This window comes from Chaetura pelagica, unplaced genomic scaffold (assembly GCF_000747805.2).
Source record: "Chaetura pelagica isolate M959 unplaced genomic scaffold, ChaPel_1.0 scaffold344, whole genome shotgun sequence".
Taxonomy (NCBI): Eukaryota; Metazoa; Chordata; class Aves; order Apodiformes; family Apodidae; genus Chaetura; species Chaetura pelagica.
Genome location: NW_009953098.1, coordinates 986473 through 1008982, shown reverse-complemented (window position 1 = coordinate 1008982; position 22510 = coordinate 986473). Strand labels below are relative to the sequence as shown.

Below are 22510 nucleotides of genomic sequence, written 5' to 3'. Positions count from 1 at the left end.
CAACGGCCGCTCCATCGCGCTTCAAACCGCCCGGGCCCGCGCCTGCGCACTGGGGGGGCGGGACCGGGACCGGGCGGGGCTCAGCCCGGTTAACCCTTGAGCCCCCGGCCCGGGCTTCGGGTGCCCCACGCGGCGGTTCCTGCACCAACCGGGTCTCGAGGTGATAAACCTGCCGCACGCAGGTCGGTAAGGCTGGGACCCGTTCCCACCAGAGATAGAGAAATGGGGGACTGCTGTTATTGCTTATTGCAAACAAAAATACTGACAAGAGAGGCTGTGACCTTCAGGGTCCTGCAGGGAGTGACCCAGGGGCCACAAGAAACAAGCTGCTGTGAGTTCTGAAGGAACTGTACACACAGGAGAGCTGTCACGTTTGGGTGGGTTTAGTAAAAACCTCTGGAAACAAAAACCTCGATGTACAAGATCTACATTGACCTGGAATTATTTGTGGTGAAATAAACAGCATTATTTGAAACACAATTACAGGAAGGAAAACAAAAGGCCAGGAGAACAGCAGCACAAGGACAACAGAAAATGTGAAACACTGCTCAAATCGATCAAAGCAAACAAAAATACTGACAAGAGAGGCTGTGACCTCAGGGTCCTGCAGGGAGTGACCCGAGGGCCACAAGAAACAAGCTGCTGTGAGTTCTGAAGGAACTGTACACACAGGAGAGCTGTCACGTTTGGGTGGGTTTAGTAAAAACCTCTGGAAACAAAAACCTCGATGTACAAGATCTACATTGACCTGGAATTATTTGTGGTGAAATAAACAGCATTATTTGAAACACAATTACAGGAAGGAAAACAAAAGGCCAGGAGAACAGCAGCACAAGGACAACAGAAAATGTGAAACACTGCTCAAATCGATCAAACTGGCAAACCAAAGCTTTATTTTTTTTTTTTTTGTTTAAAGTCTTTGCTACAGTACCTAGGACTGCACCTCTATACATAATTAACAATCGTTCCTGAAAGATCTGTAATTTGGCACCAGTTTGTGTTTACCTCAAACACCTGTGGGGAGCATTAATTTCAAATCAAATCGGGGTTTTCAACAGAATATGAGCTGCCATCATGAAGCCAATAAAGTGAGTCATTGGAGAAGCTTAAAAAAAAAGAAGAAAAAAAAACAAAACCAAAGTCCTTATCTAAACCAACACATTACAGAGAGCTCCAAAACAGAGGTCAAACATTAAAAGGCTGATATAGGCTCAAGTGGTTTATAAAACCTATAAAAAAAGACTACACCAGCAAACACGCCCTTTTAGTCCACAGTTTAGAAATCAATGCAGGGAGCACACCCGCTAGCTGGAAATCTTGTCGTGGGAGAACCACACATATACCAACAGAAGTACCCAAAATCAAATGTTAAAATGTTCCAAGTCCCAATCCACATAAAAGGAGAGAGATTCATAGGAAGATTAAATCAACCCATGAAATTATAATTGGTTGGACAGTTCACACTTCCCCCAGCAACCTCTATGCCATTCATACACACAGGCTCACATGTACATGGCTCAATCCCATTCAAATTCCTCATGGAATAAAAGGATCCCAGGCTCTATAGAGTCTTTCCCTTTTTTTTTCTGGGTGTGCTTTAATCACCATCATGTATTACTTCAGCCACTGAGTACCAGGCAGATCAAGTAGAAATGCACAGTTTTTAGCTCATCAACTCTGCAGACGTGTTGGGGAGGCTCAGTTCCTGGAGAGTTCTGGGTGGGCACACAGGCAGTCTCTCTTCATGCAGACTCACTGGCCTCTACTGGCTTAATCATGTGGTCTGGCTTGTTGCCAGCAGCACAGTGATCCCACATCTGAAGATAAAGTCGCTCCAGATCCATCGTGTACTGCTTCGTGTTGAACAAGGGACTGGATATTCTCTGCTTCCAGACTTTGCCACGTATTTTTTTCAGGCTGCAAAAAGAGTTAAAGCAATCACGAGACATTCCGAACACTTCACAGCACCATTTTACTTTTAAAAATCTATTTTCAGCTAACCCAGAACTACCAGTACAACTGTTTCCCAAGTCTCTGCTCCCCCACTTCCACTAAGTTCATGCTGCCATCTCATCCCCTCACCATTTCCGACACAGACCAGCACGGCCCCTTCAACTCAGAAGAGCTGCAACATTCAATGACTGTAATGCATTTAACTTGTTGCATTATCTGTACTATGGTAATTGTTACACAGTGCAATTTTAACTTCCAGTAAGTGACAAACTGCTAATCTTCAATTTAAAAAGAACAAAAGGTGAACTATTGCACTTTTTACCAGGTAAGAGCCTGCACATGAGCAATTTCTTCAGAACAGGTAGCACTGTTACTCTGTTACTCAATTGGGAGCGCTGTTAAGTTTACTGTAAAAGCAGAAGCTGAGTTAACTGCAAGACAAGAAACCTCCAGATGAGGATTGTCCAGCTATTTTAAATATTAAAATATCTGCAAGATTAAAACTAAAAAAACACCTAAAAGCCTCAGCGCTGTGCCCAAATACAGCACTTTGGTTTTTATATTGCCACACGACATAGTACAAGTTTGCTTACTATTCCAGATCAGTTCCCAGTTTCACAGCAATATCCTCATATTCCTGTCTACTTTTTGCAATGAGCTCAAGACAACCCAGGCAAGTAAGTTGGGAGGCAGCAACTCGTGATGCAAGAGTCTCGCCTGTAACAAACAAACACAACCAAAAACCACCAAAACAATTGGTAACAGGAGCAAGCTGATAAGTAATATACTGCAGAGTATGAGTTCCTTTCCTTCTGCCTCCAGAGGAGGCCACACAATCTTTTGGGCTTGCTGGGTTTTTTTATTCACAATTAATAGTATTCAAACCCATCTGTTCAATGTGGGTTCCCTACTGTCTTACCTGGCATCGTGACCATTGGAGTCCCAGCCCAGAGTACATCCATGCCAGTTGTGTGCCCATTGCAAAGAGGAGTATCTAGACAAACATCAGCCAGTTGCCCTCTCCTCACATGTTCTTCTTTGGGAGCAACAGGGGAAAAGATGATTCGGTTTTGGGAAAGACCCAAGTTTTGTGCATATTGCTGAATGTTGGGTTCTCCCACAGCTGGGAAACGCAGCAGCCACAGCACACTGTTTGGAACTCTTTTTAGGATCTAAAGCCAAATAAAGAAGCAAATACAGGCAGTTTGTTCAGAAACATTTCTGAACAAGAAGTTACCACATACCAATACGAAGCAAAAGGCATAATCATCCAATATTTCAATCTTCATCACCATTTTGAGTGGAATTGCTAGAACTGCATTTCTAATACCACTGAAAGAGACAGTAACTCTGACCAATAATTCATAGAGTAGTACTTACACAATAAGACTTGAAATTTATGATCCCATGCTATGGAGTGTAAAAAGAAAAAGAGACCCCTGAAGTAACTCTCAGCAATATACTATGAACTGTTTTTTGATTCAGACACTCAGTGCTCAGAGCAGTCAATCTACAAACTGCCAAGGCCAATTATGACTTGATTGTGCAGCCTAGGAAAGAGCAAACAGATTTCACAATGGAGTTCCAGCATCCTTAAGCTGTCCAAGACGTAATTTTTCACTGGCTAGAAGCACAGATGCAATTTGAAATCAATCTAAAAAATTCTATATCCTATTAAGTCCTGCAACACGAGCACCAAAAGGATCCGCACAGGGTCAATGTTTGCCACACAACAGTTACAGTTCTCAGCTGCATGAAGTTTCTGCTCACTTGAACAGCTTGTTCCAGAACTCTGACCTTAGATTTTTTTATTAAGATACTCACATTAGCCCACATCTGTAAAGTGGAAGGATCAATCTTATACAGCTGATTAAAGTTACAGTATACAACAGCATCCTCTGGTAAGCCATACTGAGATCGTGTAGTAACGATTATAGTTCGTGGAACTTCTTCACCAGTTGCTGCTTTGTTGTTAATCTAAATTTGAAAAAAAAACAAACAACAGCTGTTGGACCCCTAAAATTGCAGGAAACAAGCCTATGCCCAGAGGAATTGCCCTGAGACACACTCTGAGATTTGCTGGCTCCATAAGTCACTGGAAGCATATATTTGGTTTTATTGTAAAACTCAAAATTGGTCTCCTTATTCATAACAGGAATTTAACTGGAATGTGAACACCCTTGGAAATGCCCCATGTTGCAACCTCCAAGGCACAAAACACTGGACATTTTCATACCTTTGCTATACCTCCCTGAAACTCCAAGTAACTGGAATAACTGGAAAGAAGAATTGTAAAAAGAGGACAGGTGGACTCCTCTTCACCTTAAGGTCACCTAATTGCCTTGAGATGAAAAATGAAATTAAGACTTCAAGGAAGTATAAAAAAGTAGTAAGAAAACAAAGGGGGTTTCTGGTTTGTGTGGATTTTTGGTGTTTAGTTTTGTAGGTTTTTTTAAGACAACAGGCATAAAACAAACATAGTCAAGACTAAAAAGGAAGTTTAATACTTAACTGAGAAAGAGTATAAGGAATTAGATGACAAGGAAATAAAGGGAAATTCTGAAAACTAAGACTAGAAGAATTATTAACAGACTTTTTTTAAAAGAATGGATCTTGCAGCCTTCACAAAGGCTAGGAATACACTAAAACAAAGCAGTAGAGGATGAAGTTGGGATAATCAGAATACCATGCAACAGACTTGAGGACTGGTAAAATGGAAGTACTATTTTTAATTCTTTTTTTAAATGCCAGGCAATGGCAGGATCAAAGATAAAAACATCAGCACAGATACAGGGTAAAACAGGTACACAGAGCCTTTTTAAAATATATTTTACGTACATATTTTTTAAATTCAGCTGAGTGGCAGTGTGGCCAGCCAAAATAAGCACACTGTTGACAAAACTGACACAAATGACAATGACTCACTGTCACTGACTCTGTCAGAAGATGCACAAGATAATTTAGTTCAACAGAAGGTGGTAAAAGTGCTGTATCCAGGTCACTGAGGAGACCTCAAAACCACAATGCACAGTTCTCACCGACCTAGGCCCAAAAGTAGCTGATACCAAATTAGAACAAGCCCAGAGGGTTTTATTAGTGTGATCAAAAGACAGAAATATTGGCTTAGAGGTGCAGTGACAGAGCTTAGCTTGTTTAATCTTGGTGGTGGAGTGCCAAGTCATGAATTCTCTATTATTCTCAGTGTACAATATAGAAAAAACAGGCTAATAAGGTTACTGACCAAACACGGCATAACCTGTTACCAAGAAAAGGGGAAGTCCCAGCTATGAACACAAGAACTCATAAAAAGAACCCAAAGCATGAAATTATGGATAGAGCAGTGATAATGAGAGATCTCAAAATGATGCAGTAGAGTCTCCTCAAGGACTGCAAACTGAATAAAATTCACAAGTCAAAAGAGCTCTGCCAATGTCAAATTTGCTATTTTTAAAAAGGAAGAACGGTTCTGCAAAGGAAGAAATTTAAAACAAACTCAGTAACTGCCACTAAAATCCCATGAACTGTGAAGCACTGACAGGTGGTGATATAGTGCACAGTTCAGAAAGATGTTATGAGACAACTAAACATTGTTGACATACAGTGGAATAACTTTGCCTGTATTACCCAGCAGTTTTTTTCTGAAGGACAACCACAACAAACTGGGTAACAGCTCTCAAATGCCCAGTAGGGTGCAGACAACGAGCAAATCTCGCCTTCAGATTCTGAACAGCCAAGTGTCTTCTTTATGCCACAAGATTAATTTTTTTGGACTTCAGATACTTCTTGATACAATCCCTCTATCTTTGGGTGGAAAGATCATCTTCCAGTATATCTGTGGCTTGTAACACATTTGCAAGTTTCCTTCAGCATGAGAACGAAATGAACCAACATGACAAAAAACAGGCATTTGCCTGGAGGCTCATCATTAAGTTAAAACAGAGATATAACATAAAACCCAAGAGAACAGCACCTTGAAGTCCCTCACCTGAGTAGTTGCTAATCCATTACTGATGTTGAATCCATTGATAGTTATCTGAATTTGCCCACGATTAATCATCTCAATCACAGCTTCTGCAATAGTGTTCATTGGAATGACTGGCATGCTGAGGGCAGCATTGCCATCTGCATTGTCACAGCTGTCAGGACACTTCATCTAAGATAAATAAGATAAGCATCAGAGGAAGTACCAGCTTCAGTCCCCAGGAATGAACAGAATGAAGAGCAGTTCTCACCTTAACAATCTTGACATCAGGGAGGCTGTCAAGGAAAGCCTTCAAGTCAATGCCATTCAACACAATTCTGTTATCATAAATATGACCATTGGACTTGAAATCAATTACTGCTTTTTTCTGTTAAAAAAATTGAAAAAAAGGTTTTAAAAGTGTTACAAGATCCCTTACCAAGTACTATACCAAGTGCCACAAAGACAATGATGGAAAACACCTAATTTTCTTGCCCCATCTTCCTACTTACCTTCAGATGGGGGAACATGTTAGCATGGTCTCCAATAAAGAAAGTGTTTGGCATGTATGCTAATTTCTCTGAATACTGCTCAGCCACCTCAACAGGAGAAGTTTCTTTATCTGTGATGATATAATCCATGAATAATGCCCCACTGGTTCCAGGATATCCTAGCCACATGGCCTAAAAAACAAGAAAGCAAGGTTATAGTCCCAGGTACATTGCAAAAATAAAGCTATAAATCAATGCATTTTAAGTTAAATTTTCCACCTCGAGATTCAAGTTCTTTCTTGTGCTTAATCAACTGAAGAGCAACTCCTAACCCCAAACTTTCAGTACTGAAACAGCAAACAGTTCAAGGATGTTCTAAAATTGATCCCTCAAGCAAAAGTCCAAAGTATCCAACTACATGCAGCTACAGCCAGAACACAAACCAGCAGATTACAGCTTCTCTTATCTGAGACAACATCTGTAGCTTTGAGTGACTCTGATCCAGACTTCTCCCATTCTCTTTCCATTTTTAGAAAACCCTCAGGTTAAAAAAAATAATTCTGACATTGATTCAGACTTATTCTAGCTATAATTTCACTAAGCCTAAAGAAATTAAAACACAACAACCCATTTCCACAACTGCTTCCAAAACCCTTTCTTTGTTCTCACTAATGCAACAAAGCCAGTGGTGTACATGAATCTCACAGAATTAAAGAGCTCTCTTCCAGGACATAGGCAACTGTCCATAAAGCACATAAAACCCAAACTACTCTGTTTTGTCAGGAAAAACCCTCACATATGCTAAGCCCTAAGAAGACTCTCTCACTGATCAACATGAGCCTTCAATGTTTTTTTCACTCCGCCAGAAGAGAAGCTCTTCCTACTCACAAGTGATTTTGGGAGATAAAGAGCCCTCTAACTTAGTTACCTGAATAGGTGCTGGTCTCAGGGCAAACAATTCATTTCGGGCTCCTTTGGTGTAACCATTCATGTTAATGAGAATGTGTATCCCATCCTGATGGATGCGATCTGCTGCTTTTCCATTACATGGTATCTGAAGAATAAACACATCAATAAATGTTATTTTTGTTTTCACTTTTTCAGTAATGTAAGTGGTTTGTCATCAGCACACCAATGGATAAATACCAGCTGTATCATCTGCTTTAGGTGAGACCTGAAATCTCATTACTCCTGGTTTTAACAAAGGGGAAAGTCCTCAATCTGTTTGCACTTGCCTCTCCTCATAAGACCTGTTTTCCAGACCCCTAATCAGCCTAGTTGCCCTTCTCTGCACCCTGTCCTTCAAGTTTTGGCATCATAACTTAGCTATGACTTTCAGGTATGACTAATACCGTTAAGACCTAATGGAACAGTTATTCAATGTTGCTAATATTTTTAATAATCCCACAGAGGTCACACAATAACCCCTCCATCACAGGTAGGGTGTTACAGCAATATGTCTACAAAGTCCAAGACTATCATTAGTCTAAGTCAAGAAATGATTGCAGCTAAAACTCTCAAACTGCAGGCTGATGTCTTTCCTTGTTTAGGTTTGATAAAAAGTCAATGCACTCCAGAAAAGCTCACCTGAGATAAGTCAACGAAGTGATTTGCTTCAGCCATCACTTTTACACGGAAGTTTGTACCATCATCAGGACTTAGGGCATAACAGAATACCTAGAGTGTGAGGCACCAAAAACAAAGCATCTGCAGTAACTTCCCAACAAAATAACTTTGCTATGTAACAAAACTGTATTGTAATTTTAAATTATAATTAAATTTTAAATTACAATTTAACAGAAAAATTCCAAACCCTAGAAACAGAAACTTGCCCTTCCGTAGTTTACCTGCCCATACGAAGAAAAAGAAAGTGCCACTTAGAGTGTATGTAAAGCTTTATGCATACCATTTATATTTTTACCTCAAATTTGTCTGGGTTATGCATGCCTGGGATGGACTGCATTAGGTGTGAGGTGGGATGGTTTCCAAAATCAGAGCTCACGTAGCCAATACGAAGTCGACCTTCGCTGGCCTTCAAATCTTTAGGGTGCTCATAAGGAGGCTTGTGAAGAACATTAATCTGTCAAGAAAACATACACAACTGTTAATAAACTCAGGAAAACAAACCCACCACTAAACAAAAGGACAAATCACAGAGTACTTCAATCACATAAAGCTTCCTACCTTGTCCAAACACAGATTTCCATGTCTCTCAGCAATAGCCTTCCTAAAGCTGTGGGACAGGGGATACAGCATGCTGTGATGGGGGTGCACAGAAGGCAGCCTGTTCTTCTCCAGCTGATCAGCTACAATGCTAACCAGCTTCTTCATTCTTTCATCATAGTCTGTCCAGTCACAGACAATCTAGAAAAAAGAAAATATTAGGTCAAGAGCTCCCTTTGATCTCTATCAGGTATTTCACAAGTTGAGACACTTCTTCCAAAAATGGAAGTGAGAACTTCATTAATTACTGTTTATCGCTGTATTATCTCATATTCTGATGAAAGTCTTGAATCTACTCTTTAAACTAGTCAATAGTTGGGGTCATCAGGCTTCTTCACATTTGCTGCAGAGGAATCTTAAGAATGACAATCAAAGCCTATTTTTCCTCACCTGCAAACAGTGGGCCAAGTTGCAGTAAGCATCTGGAAAATCAGGTTTCAGTTTCAGAGCAGTGCGGTAAGAGGCGATGGCTTCTGGTATATTCCCTGAATCCTGCAAAGACACAGAAATGAGTCAGCAGATAAAAATACACTCAGGGTACTCACAGTGCCCCACCATATGCCAAGGGTGACTCATTTGCATGTGATACCTTGTGAATAGAGGCCAGGTTGCTGTGAGCATCAGCAAAAGCTGGGTTTATCTGAATGGCACGGGTGTAGCACTGTAGAGCTCCTTGGACATCCTGCATCTCCTTCAAAGTATTTCCCATATTAGAATAAGCATCTGCAAACGTGGGGCTGATTCTAAGAACAAAGATAATATGTCAATAAAAGCTCCTCCTCCAACCAGAAATCAAAAGACTTTTGGGTTTGCAAAGCACCTATCTGAATCAAAACACACAAGGGTAAGTCACCTTCTGTACAAATCTATAGCACCTTCCTGTTGTGAAAGGCTGGGAATATTATAGATAGGCACTGCAGGACAGGAAGGACACTGAGGTGCTGCAGAGGCTGCAGAGAAGGACAACTATGCAGATTAGGAGTCTGGAGGTCTTACAAGAAGCTAAGGGAGCTAGGGCTGTACAGCTTGGAGAAGAGGAGGCTGAGGGGAGACATCATCACTCTCTACAGCTACTTGGGAGGAGGCTGTAGTGAGGTTGGTGTCAGTCAGCCTCTTCTCCCTGGTGACTAGAAATAGGACAAAGGAAAATGGGGTCAAGCTGTGCCAGGGGAGGTTCAGGTTGGATATTAGGAACAACTTCTTCACAGGAAGAGTAGGTGAAGCCTTGGAACAGGCTGCCCAGGGAGGTGGTGGAGGCACCGACCCTGGAGGTGTTCAAAAAACAGGTGGACGTGGTGCTGAAGGAGATGATTGAGTGGTTGGGGGCTGTGGGGTGGAAGGTTGGACTTGATGATCTTGAAGGTCTTTTTCAACCTTGACGATTCTATGATTTACCTAATGGCTTCTTTGTAATGCATCAGAGCTTCCTGTAACTTTCCTTGCTGTTGCAGAACACTTGCTAAATTTGAATGTGCAGCTGCAAACTCTGGAAACACCTGGAAGAAGAAGTAGAATCTGTCTCTCAAATACCCCAAGAAAACCATGTAAAGCCATTCTTCTTCATTTCTTACTCTTCTTTTTGTATGACTCAGGTCTCTGAGCAGACATTCCTCCACATATGAAGAGGAAAAAGAACACCCTGGATGGGGTTTTACTTGAATTCCACACCCCTCCCTCACCACATTCAGCTGTTACCTCAAGAGCCTTCCGATACAGGCGGACTGCTTCCTCAATATTGCCCTGCTCCCGCTTGATGTTTGCCAGGTTGTTGAGGGAATCTGCATGAGTGGGACAAAGCCTAAGGGCTGTATTGTAGCATTCTTCTGCTTCTACTACCTGCAAAAAAAAAGTGATACTGTTCAAACAGTAATCTTTGTGGGTGAGTTTGAAAAGTCATTATACAAACACTTTTAAACAACTCAAGGTGCAGATTTGCTTGAATCATTCTTCCTTATTACTAATTGGATGAGGTAACATTCCATCTTAACATCACTGGTGTCTAAAACAAACATTCATTGTTAAATTTTTTTTAATGGGGGGGGGAAAAAAGTACTCCTTACACTGCCTTTCTCCTTCAAGGCGTTGGCCAAGTTACAGTAAGCATCAGGGAAGTGGGGTTGTAGTTCAATAGCCCTCCTGTAGGTGTCTATTGCCAGGTCTATCAGTCCCTGCTCATAGTACACACAGGCAAGGTTGCCATGCACAACTGCATGATTGGGACTCAAACTCAAGGCTCGGAGATAGGCTGCTACAGCTCTGCAAGGGGGAGAGAGAAGGCAACAAGTCATCCACAGAGCAACAACTAGTTTTTACAACCAAGGTAAGTCTATCTACATAAAACCCAAACTTACTAACACACAAATCTGCCCTGTAAGATGGTGTTGAAAACAGAGGAGTACTGCCTGAATGAAAAGCTCAATCAAGGGATCAATCATTACTATTTGTGTTATTTTAAAGCTCTGCTCAATTCTGTAATGACTAGAAGAAACACTTCATAAACAGGAATGTTTTCCTCCCACCTGATGCTATGTAGTGAAAAATGAAAGTTTTTTGGGAAAAAAAGTAAAGCTTTTGTCTATTTGTTTTAAATACTCTTCATTACTATTTTTAAGCATGAGACCTTTCCTGTTCTTTTTCCCACTTTATTATTGCAGCAGTAACTGTAGCAATATTAAATGCATCATTGTTCCATGTCTTTATTCTCTCAGCTAACCTAACACATGTATCATGCCTTACTCCTATTTCAAACTTCACTTTGTTAAAAAATGAGATTGTTAACTATATGCTCCTGTAGTACTATATAAATTACTAATGTATCCAAATTCAACTTCTAGAACAATCACAACTGTATATATATAGTGAGTAAATTCTAAAAAAGGTGATGTCAATTCTAAAATTATGAGGAAACAGGTCCCTGTTTGGCCCATTCATTTGTGGTTAAACCAGAAATCACTGAATGATTTACAGTGGGTGCAGTGCAACCTACTTAGAATAATTAACCTGTTCCCTGAAAGCTTTTATTAAATTTGGAGCCAAAAAGCTACTATAAATTAGTCCAACTCTCAGATGCAATATGGAACACTGCATATGAACAACACAGCCTGGATCTTCTCCCAGGAAAATAAAAATTCAGGTACCAAATGAGAGATCTCAAAACAAGTGAGTTCAAAAAGACAGGGACAGTACTGCAATCTCATGCTATACAATGATGCCAACACCTAAAAAATATAGAATATTAAATCAGATCCTTAGCTGAATTTCAGCATTTCAGCTTGTCTTGCACAAAAGGAAAATTTTAGAAGAGAGACACTTCTACATCATGTCCTGAATCACAGTATGAAGAGAACTCCAGGGTTCATGACCTTCCCAGACATCTTATGTTCACCTGTTCCAAGCCTTAATTTCAAATTTATTTTCATCAATACCTTCAGAAATTCTCGTTTTTATAAAATTCTAAGTTCAGGAAAGCAACATAAAGAAATAAATTTCACAGGATTTAAAAAAAAAATAAATTAATTCCAGTAATCTGCTCCACTTGCATTTCTAAGCCATTTGCTTGTTCAGCAGAAGTCTCTGCTATACCATCCAAAGAGATTTTACATCAGGACCCTAATTTGTATCTTGATACATCTGACAGGCACAGAGCAACAGTACATATCTGCTTACCTGTCAAATATCCTTGCCTCCTTCAGGACATTTCCCAGATTGATGTAAGCATCCAAAAAATTTGGGTCAAGTGTTACAGCCTGAAAATATTTTTGAAGTAACAGTTTTGAGCATTAACACCAGAACATTCTTCATTAAATATAGGGGGCTTTTTGTTACTTTCTTTTATTTGACAAACCCAATCTGTAAGCACCTAAGACTTTATCAATAACCTAGTAGGGAAGGAAAACTTAAGTTACATAAAAATCCATCACAAAGCATCGAAGTTATTTATCTGGACAGCACACACCACCTTCAAATGTATTAATTTGCTCACCTAGTCAGTTGGAACTATTGCAGAACAGGCTGTCAAACACTTACTTCATGCTAGGCTGATCATACTTAACACTCCTGCCTACCCCATGCTGTGCTGCCTTTGTTTTTAGGGAAGAAAACCCTAAAAAAAGCTGTTCCATGACATTTATCTACTGCAAAATAAGACACTGTTTGAAAACCCTTAGCAGCCCAGGAAAATTTTTTTTAAGTTTCACAAGAGCAAGAAAAGAGAAAATTATTGTGTGTGCACAGAAAATTCAGTGGCCATTTAACTAAAAGGATTTACCCTCCCTTCAAAACTCATCTCTCATGGTGACTACTACTTGCAAAGTGGAATACTTAATCATCTATTGCTAACTAGACACAGACCCCCCCTCCAAATAAATAATAATAACCCTGAGCAGACAAAAATGGTTTTGTAGATCTTAAGTCATAAAGAAGAAACTGTCCACCACATCTTAAATCTGATCTTAGGTCACTTTGTATTCATCTCTTTAAGTTTCTAAATTGAATTATAGTGCTAACTAGACACGAACTAGAAGGTACCAGGCAACTAGTTAATGATACCACTCTAGAAAAGTCTGAAACAATTGTGGTGAAAAATAATCCTGGAGAAGAGGAATTAGTGTGTCACTTAAAATTTTTCTCCTCAGTTACTCAAAGGACAGTAATACCTGAAACAAAATCACAGTAAAAAATTATTTTAAACAGTTGTTTTTTTCCCTTTCACACATGAAACACACAAAACATTATTCCCATCCAATTAGATTTTTTAAAACTTTATTCTGGCAAAAGGACTGTAAAACAAGGCAATGAATTCTCTTCTATTTGATATGTGCATGAAGTCCCTAGGGTAATTCTAGACATCTCCCTCTGGTGACCTACAGGCAGCTGGAAACATCAGAAAGTAACAGCTAACACAGGATGTTAACAGGATCACAAGTTCTCTGCTGATCAAAATATTTATATCATCCACAAGCAGACAGCTGCGTGTATATTAAAACCCAGCAGTGAAACTGACTAGCTTAGTTACCTTTTCAAAGTGATGAATTGCAAGCCAAATTTCTCCTTGGGCATTGAAAACACAGCCAAGATTACTCCAAGCCACTGCAAAGTTTGGTTGAGTCTCAATTGCTTTTAAGTAACAGGCCTTTGAACAGTTAAAGAAGAGAGATACAAGGGAAGGGGAATATTTGTAAAAAGAAAAAAAAAAAATGAGAAAAAAACAATTGTTAGTATGCCTTCTCTAACCAGCCAAAAGTGACCCTGCAGTATAGGCTAGCTTGCGCCAAAACTAATGCGCTGCAAACTGCTGTTGCTCCTGCGCCAGCGCAAACCAAAACCCAGGTGCAAGCCCACCATTCTTCAGTTCTGCTGGCATCAACCAATGGCCCTTCCAACACCAGGCCCACAGACACCATCCCAGAAACAGCTCCAGTAGTTCAGCGGAAGTATCTGCCACCTGTAAGTGGCGTAAAAACTGAGAAGTTACCAGGCAAAAACGTCTTCGCTGGGAGATGAAATTACTGAATTGTGAAATATTTTAAGAGAGATAGAAATTACTTTAAAAAATGAGAAAAACTACTACAAAAAGATGAAGCCCTTCTTCAGTTTTCATCGTCCTTGTCAAGCGAGACGAGACACCCCATCCCTCTCTCGTTCCCCAGTTGCTTCAATCGTGCCCTATCACCTGCAGCTTCAAAACCTCAAATGACAGGATTGCAGGAAGGTTTAGGTCCCTGTAATGCAAGCGCGGGAAGTCGCTGCGCATCCTAGCCAGCACGGCGCGCGCTGCTGCTGCCACTGCTCTGCTCTCGCCGCTGCCCCTAGGTCCGGTGAACGGCCAGCCAGAATCATTAATCTGCCAGACCGGCCTGCTCGGAAACTCCTGTCTTTATCAATTTCTCTTGGCAGTCTAAAAAAACAGTTTACTACCCAATTTCATCCAAAAGGCCAGAGCCTGGAGCTTGGGCAGCCGCCCAATCAGAGATTAATCATCTAGCCGACCGTTCACGGGGGCGGGATCGCACGCGACGCGCGTTACCGCGGCGCAGCCTTTGCGCTACTGCAGGGTCACAGCGCGTCATCAGAAGAGCAGAACGCTGCAATCCAAACAAAGAAGAAAAAAGGAAAAAAATGAACAACCAGAAGAGTTAGAAGCTTTTACTATTTAACTATCTCCAATTATTTCTTTTTTTTTTTTTTTTTTTTTAATTTTAATTTACTTTTACTTTATTTCTTTGAAAGAATCTGTGGCTACTAGTATAAAATATTCTTACATTACTTGCTTGTAATTAAATATTTTAAGCTGTTTCTGAAGCCACAAGACAGAAGATTCAGGCATGGAGGCAAATGGTTTTGCTGTGGCAGTTACAAACCCGTTACCATATTTCTCATCATGTGACTTTTCGGTGCGTTCCTTGCTGGAAGAGGAGGAGGAGGTGTGTGTCTGCCCTAGATCCAGGCCTCGAGCTCCCTTCAGCGAGGCACCTTACGCATGGAATAGGAGGTTTCACCCACCTGAAACCTTCTAAATACAATATCAGTGGTGAAAAACCAAAAACAAGAGAGAAAATAAAACAAGATCATTAGTAAGAGTTCAACAAAGCAATTGCATTTTTTTGGATATGTCTTAACACATGGGAATGAGGACAATCTGTCTGTAACAAGGGAGACATGCAGAAGGGATAGGGTTAATCAGGGCCATGGCATACAGCAGGGACTTTTTTTCTGGTTTTGTTTCTTTTTTTTTTTGGAAGAAAGGCTCTGAAATATCTACAAAGAAATTTTAGTTCAAACTGTAAGGAATCTGCTGGCTTGGTCTTTCAAATGGACTGATAACCAAAGAAACACATTGCAATTGACTCAAGATCTTTTTCCTTGTTTATTAAGTTCTCACAAAACGGAATAACACTTTCAAACTAGGTGTCTCCAGAGCTCTGAAACAAAGAAGTCAGCAACCTAAGGCAGGCGCAGTGTCTTTGCCTATACCAGTCACACTAAAGCTGCAGTGAAGTGCAATTCATGTTAGCTGTCCGCTTGGTGGGCTGAGAACCAAGTGTCTCAAAGACTTTTCAAACTCTAAAGGCTGCTCCGAATTATTTCCAACCTGGATCTGACCAAATCAATCAGGCCGCCCTAGGATGGTACACGAATCCAAGTTGTTCAAGAGAAGTCAACAAAACCAATGAACTTTGAACCTGTGCTCCCGTTCAGATCACAACCCTCCCCAGATGGTGCTACAGCCAAACAGACAGCTACGCTGTTCATACACTCCACTTTTGAGCATGCGCGTGGGGCTTGGAGTGACAGACGTGGAGTCGAGAGCGTTTCCGACCTCTCCACGCTCCTCACCCCTGCTGCGTGGACGCGTAAGGTGGCTTGTAACAATTTCTTTGTGCAATCCGAGTTTTAACTTGCCAAGAATTTTTAAACTCATCTTGGTGTTCGAATTCTTAGTTTAGGAAACAAGACTGCTAGAAGCCACCTTTCCACTACAACAAGTTTTCTTTCGATCAGTTCATTTCCCAAACAAACCAGCTTTGTCCTTCTGATTTCTTTATTTTGGGGGAGGGGAGAGGGAAGACATGAAAAGATATTCAGGGGGTTGGCATACTGCAGCTATTGATCATTTACTAGCCTTTCTTCCACTATCAAGGGAAGGGAAAAGTTAAAAGAATAAAAATCTTAAAAGCCAATATTACAAGGTAACATTTGGATAAGTTTCTTCTCCACTTACAAGCCACAAAGGACTTTAGAAGATCAGCATTTTCAATAGCACCTGCATCGTACAGGGATCTCAAGCTAGGCACAGGCTCTCTGCTTGGCACCAGCAGGCAAGCCTCAGATTTGAAGGACTGTTACTTATTTCCAGATAAGAGCATGATGGAGCCCCTGCCCAATACTTCAGAATGGTATCGGATAGTCTAGTTCAGCAGAAAGGCTTGGTAATGTTCCGTTTCTTGAATTAAACCAACTTTTAAAGGTGGGACATGCCCTGCAACTACTCTGGGGTGTCTCAGTGCCTTCAGTTTTCAGCAGTTTCTCAGATTGTCTGTCGATCAACGCAGATTTGAAGACTTGGTGCAAAGTTCAAGTTTTCAAAACACTGACGTTTACATGTAATCTACCCAACACCTACCTTGGCCTCTTCCAAGCGACCCAGGGCTTTGAGCAGGTTCCCCAGGTCACTACGAACACAGTACAAGTCCTGAAAAATCAAAGTCACACCATCAGCTTCAGGACTTCAGACGCTACAAAGCTCTTCACCGAGAATTTGAAAAGGAACACACCAGTCCTCTAAAGCTTATTCTTAATAAATACACCACAAATGCAAATTACTTTTCTTGTCCTAGCATTGCAGCCAACAGATAATCCTACTGATTCTAGTACTGTAAAAAATACAACTGGCAAGAAGCAGGAAGAAATTAGTATGTCATACAATTCCTCTTTATACAGAAATATAAAAGAAAATAAAAAACAAGTCCTGAAAGGAAACACCATCTCATGGTATTTCTAACTAATGCATAAACTCCACTACCACACTACTTAGCATAATTAGCTAGACAAGTTCACCTGGGCTGAAGGACACAGTGAAAAGATTTTGAGTTCTTGTTGAACTGGGTCTGCATTTGCTTTTTCAAAGTAGAAGGGATGTATGCACACCAGACCAATGGTGCCTTTAAAGTATGTTTTGACAAAGCTTATCACTAACGAGCAAGCAGACTTCTTCACCATGCTTAGTAGTAGTAAATAGTTATAACCAAAAATCCTAACACCATATCTAGGCAACTATCACCACTAAGTTTCTTGACCTTGTGATAAAGTAGTAACTGATATTTCAAGATCTCACATTCAAGTCTGAGCAGTGATTCTCTCACTGTGCCTTAGAGAAGCACACAAAGCTAATACAAGGTTATTGACTGAAACTTCAGATTAAAAAATGCCTCTGTTCCTTGCTTTTCTGTTATCTCAACAGTACACAATCAGCAGCCCCTACTGTATTGCAATATAAAACTTCTTTGTTACAGAAGTCTTACAAAGATACTTAAGAAAAGTATTCAGTAGATCCTTAAGTTTATGGTGCACAGGTTAGAGGGAAGGGTTATCACTTGTCTGTTCTTTGAAATCAGGTAGTTGTGCATCCTGGGGCAGCACTAACGTGCTCTGGAGTTCATCTACAAAATCAAGTGTCACTCACAGGGTTGTACTGAAGGGCAGACACATATGCCTGTACAGCTCCTTCCATATCCCCTGCAGCTACCAGGGCAGCAGCCAAGTTAATGTAGCCATCAATGAAATCAGGTTTGAGGCGCAGAGCGTGTCTGTAATGTTCAATGGCTTCCTGCAGCTGTCCACGTTCCTTATACACATTGCCCAGGTTTGAGTAGGCTTCAGCCAGCAGTGGGTTCTGTTTAATAGCCAAAGTGCTGAAGTGAGCAGACCTGGAGAAAATAAGACAAGTTAGAAAAACATAAAAACAACAACAAAAACCCAGTTCTGACTTTCAGTGTGTGCCTGTTTACCTTGTTACCTAATGAACGTTCATGCTTGAGTGAGCCAAACATACAGCCCACAAATCTGGACTTAAGAGAAGCTGTCTTCAGCTTCTCCTACCTTAAACCATTATCTCCCCTGTTCCTATATTAGATTCCAGTGAAGACAGACAACTCTCATTTACAGTCAGTGGGGTCAGGGTCACCTCACCAAACCTGAACTCGATGCAGTTGGAGAAAACACCACAGAAATCCTGGGAAGCCTCTTCCAACATTTGTATACACTAAGTAATTCTCCACTCAGTAATTCTTTTCAAGAGGCAGGAAAAGCTGACAGAGATGTAAAATTCTGTTGCATCCTCCCATATCTGAACTGTTATTACACCTTCATTAAGAAGCCCATATAACATAAATCTCAGTCAAAAGTTCTTACTTCCTTTACCAGCACACAGAGATTTACAACTAGAACACGCAAAGTTCAAAATGCTTGAAGGAACAGAAAGCAAAACCAGGAAGAGAGAAGCAGAAAGAACATGGAGACAAGCTCCAGATGACAAAAAAACCTTAAGGAATTATGCCATTTCACAGCAAACAGTCTTGCAACTTAAAAAAGCAAGCCCACAAACTCCTACACTGCAGCTGGAGTAAATAAACAAAAGTCTGTCTACACAGGTAAATACCTCCGGTACACACCGGTGTTGCAGACACTGGATACTCATGTGCACTGCATTAAAACAACATGAGAATCATGACAAGATCTGCTTGCTTGCTGTGAAGCTGGTTATTCCAATTTGTATTTCCCTTCCCCTAACATTTTAAAATCATTTTTGAGCAGCTCTTGCTGCTGTCCAGAAGTTAGTCAGTACTGGAGTTCAGCGATTAAAAAAAAGCAACAATGTTAGAGCTTTTGCCAGCTGTGCTTGCTACTATCAGAGGTGTAATGACAGAGAAAGCTTGACAGAGCACCTTGAGTGTCCTACCTGTCCAATCTGCGACACTGGAAGTGAATGGACGACAGTAACAAAAGCACCCCAGTGTTGTCAGGCTCCTGTCTCCAGAGCTGCATGCAGTGTCTCTCTGCTGCTTCAAAGTCTCCTGCCTGATACTCACGATGAGCCAACTCTGCTAACCCTTGGAAGGAAAGCATACGTTTCGTTGGTTCTGGAGAATCACCAAAACATTTAAGGGGGGAAAACAAAAAGTTAGAGAATGGGAACAAAATAAATAAATAAATAAAAGTGAACAAAGTAAACATAACTGAAGGATGATAATGTTTGAAATAACATAAAACACTACACACACATAGTGACACAAAGTATGTGGCAGTTTAAACTCTTAGATCTTTACGCCCCAACCTATTGCTATGATATTTTTAACACAATGTGTGCAAGCCCATGACTTCATCAGCTAAAACCAGGAAACATGCAGACTGTAATGACTGAAACTTTGTAAGTCAGTAATTTTCCATTAAGCTGAAATATATTAAGAGATCCCTGCCATGATATTGTGTTTTGGTTCATAACAGAAGTGCTCCTAACAAAACAGTGACTGTCCTCATCCTTCCCCAAGGCTGTAAATCTTATGCTTTTGTAGTATTAAAATCAAGTTCTAAAAACCTAAAAGGAAAATGAAGGCCAGCAGACCAAGGCTTCCATGGACTTGAACAAACCAAGAGTTTTGCTGTGCCAGCAGTGAAAGCCTTTTTTTTTTAAAAAAAAAAAACAAAAGGGCAATGGGTAACATTCCTTGCATCTTCTACACTACATTATCTGTAATGAGTAAAAACTCCTTCATAGGAAAAAAAATGGCTTTGGAACAATCACCTGATGAGAGACAAACACACACTTAAATGATTATGCAACTGGCCTACAGAAGGAACCGTTAAATGGGGTACAGGAAAGGAGTTACTGCTTCTGGAGTTTAACTGGAATGGGAGTGACAACATGGTTTTAGTATTTAAGATACAATTGTGGAGGACAAAAAACACCACCTGTTTTACACAAAACAACCCAAAGTGTGAAAAGTAAATAAAATTTCTTACAACAGCAGGTTCTGCATTAAAATACAGACAAGTGCAGCCTGGAAAAAAACACAACTGTTCATTCTAGAAAGAAGTGTTGGTCTTCAAATTCTGCCTTTATACCAATGACTCTTATTATTAATAAAACAGTTTAGTATTTCTTCTTTTTCCTCCTTAAGTCCAACATTTCCAGTACTCTGCAGTCACTTAATTCCAATCATGAAACATTTCCAACCTGCACCTAAAGAGTTTTAAAATTCTGAATTGACATGGAACAGATAAATGCTTCCTAACACAAGGAAGCACCTCAAGAACTGAGTACACATATTTTTGTAGTTAGGTGCTACAAAAATCTTCATAGACTATTCAATTCTCTTGTGAGCACTTCAAAAACAGCAAAACAACCACAAAAAGATAAAGCACAGAGTTACTACTTAGTGACATTAGGAAATTTTTTATCTAATGATATTTTATTAAATTGGGATGGATGTAAATGATTTAAATTCTTTTCAAAATGGCTTTTTTTAGCACTAGTGGGTTTTTAAGATTGCAAACACTACATGATGTAACTAAAGTTGTTTTTCCAGATGGTATATTGTCTCTGTCACTGCTAAAACTGTTTCTCAGCAAGCTGGAACTAGCACAGCTACTCTCAGACAGCTGAAAAATCACCAACCAAGTATCTTCATCTACACCAGACTCCTGTTTTCTAGAAGCTAGATTAATAGTTTTCCAAATCCTGAATAAGGGAAACACGGACTTCAGTATCTGGTTAAACATATTGGTAATAAACAGATACAACTGTTATTCGACATGAGAATGACAATATCATTTAAGAAAGTTCAAGGTGCTGCCAATAATGATGTTACTGGAATTCCAATACTCTGTTCCTCACTCCCTCCTCCTTCTAAGAACCAGACAGCTTTAGGCCCTCTGGCACTCAGTGTACCTCCAAGTTCTGCTGATGGCACAAACATAGGGAAGCTGGAGAGAGGAAGAGACCCGAAGGAATAATCCTAAATTTCAATGGTATTAAGTTCCAAAGGTAAAGCAAAAAAAACCCAGCAAAAACAAAACAACACCAAAACCCTCACAAAATTTCCTTTCATTTATCAAGGCTCTTCACAAAACAACCCCCCCAAAAGAGACAAAGCAAACCAATCACTCAGCATAACACAACCAATCATCTACCTCCAAATAAATATTTTGGCACTGATCCTTGAGAAGTTAATTGAAAACCAGAAGCAGAACAGCTACACCACGACTTTCAACATGAGCCAGAAAGCTGGCTGGAAGAAAAGTTCTACAACCCAAATAATCTATAACATAGCCATAAACTCTGAATCTCTCTGAATCCATTTCTAAATAAAATTACTGCAGGGAAGTATCACATTCAGGGGAATCCATTATCAAGTCCTGCACACATGAATTTATGTACCTAGACAAACTTGTGCTACGTGTCTTGACCATGACCTTGGAAAAGTCTGGTATGTGCTATGACAACGACCTTTCCTGAGACTTCTATGGAATATAACCAGAATAAAAACCCACACTGAACTACCACAAGTGTACCCAAGGCCATCTTTTAATCCAAAAATAACACCCTAAGCATTTAGCATGTGCCCGTGCTCAACCTTTAGGCCCAGAGAGGAGCAGTTGCCACCTCCATGTGGGAGGCGGTGGTGAGCAGGAGCACAGGACTCTCCCCAGGCTCACGTTCTTTCCAGCTCCACAGACCCAGCTGCAGGAGGATGCTGCACCCTGGGACCCAGTACCAGATGAGGAGCAATAAACACCATCCTGCAGCACTCAGCCCCTCCATCTCCACCCGTGTATCATCATCACCACTGCCCTTTACATGCCTTTCTCCCTTTCCATGAACCCTTTCTTTCCTCCTGCTCTTCCCAGACACCGCTCCAGCTTTCCATACCTTCCCTCCGGTTACAGACACCCTCTAAATTCTGGGAAATAAAGCTGTGGAGTCGTTTCATCCTTTCAGCGTGCAAAATCCTTTTTCTTGCTCTACAAGGAAAACGAGAGGTCTCTCCCTGCCTCTCCCCCGACCCTCAAGTTCTGGATCTGTAAACTAAAGGCAGGACGCTATCTCCCCTACCCAGAGCACGCTATCTGCATTTCCTTATCCAGAAAAGCCCCGCAGGTCTCAGCCAGGCCACAGAAAACCCGCTCCCGAAGCGCGGGGAGGTCCTGGAGCAGCCAGCGCACATTTCAGCTCAGGTTTTTCCCCCTCCCTCGCCCTCTGCAAAAACGCAGTCACCTGACAGCGGGATCAATGCAGCCCCGGAGAGCAGCGCCCCGGCACCAACCGAGCCGGGCCGGGCCCCGGCGCCGCTGGGCCAGGGGAGAGCGGCCCAAGGGCGGCGGGGCA

The 22510-nt window shown here is 40.9% G+C and overlaps 1 protein-coding gene across 1 annotated transcript; it reads right to left on the bottom strand.

Moving 5' to 3' along the window:
• Positions 1 to 863: 863 nt before the first annotated feature.
• OGT (O-linked N-acetylglucosamine (GlcNAc) transferase) lies at positions 864 to 19251 on the bottom strand. Its single transcript, XM_009997067.1, has 21 exons — positions 19085 to 19251; positions 17810 to 18053; positions 16751 to 16819; positions 13643 to 13759; positions 12295 to 12374; positions 10689 to 10884; positions 10324 to 10464; positions 10024 to 10124; positions 9218 to 9371; positions 9019 to 9120; positions 8590 to 8769; positions 8327 to 8485; positions 7993 to 8082; positions 7334 to 7459; positions 6427 to 6597; positions 6186 to 6302; positions 5939 to 6106; positions 3778 to 3930; positions 2873 to 3125; positions 2547 to 2670; positions 864 to 1917 (listed from the first exon to the last, which is right to left on the bottom strand). Exons 1-21 carry the CDS (start codon positions 19249 to 19251, stop codon positions 1743 to 1745), a joined length of 3087 nt encoding a protein of 1028 aa, XP_009995369.1. The 3' UTR covers positions 864 to 1742.
• Positions 19252 to 22510: the final 3259 nt, after the last annotated feature.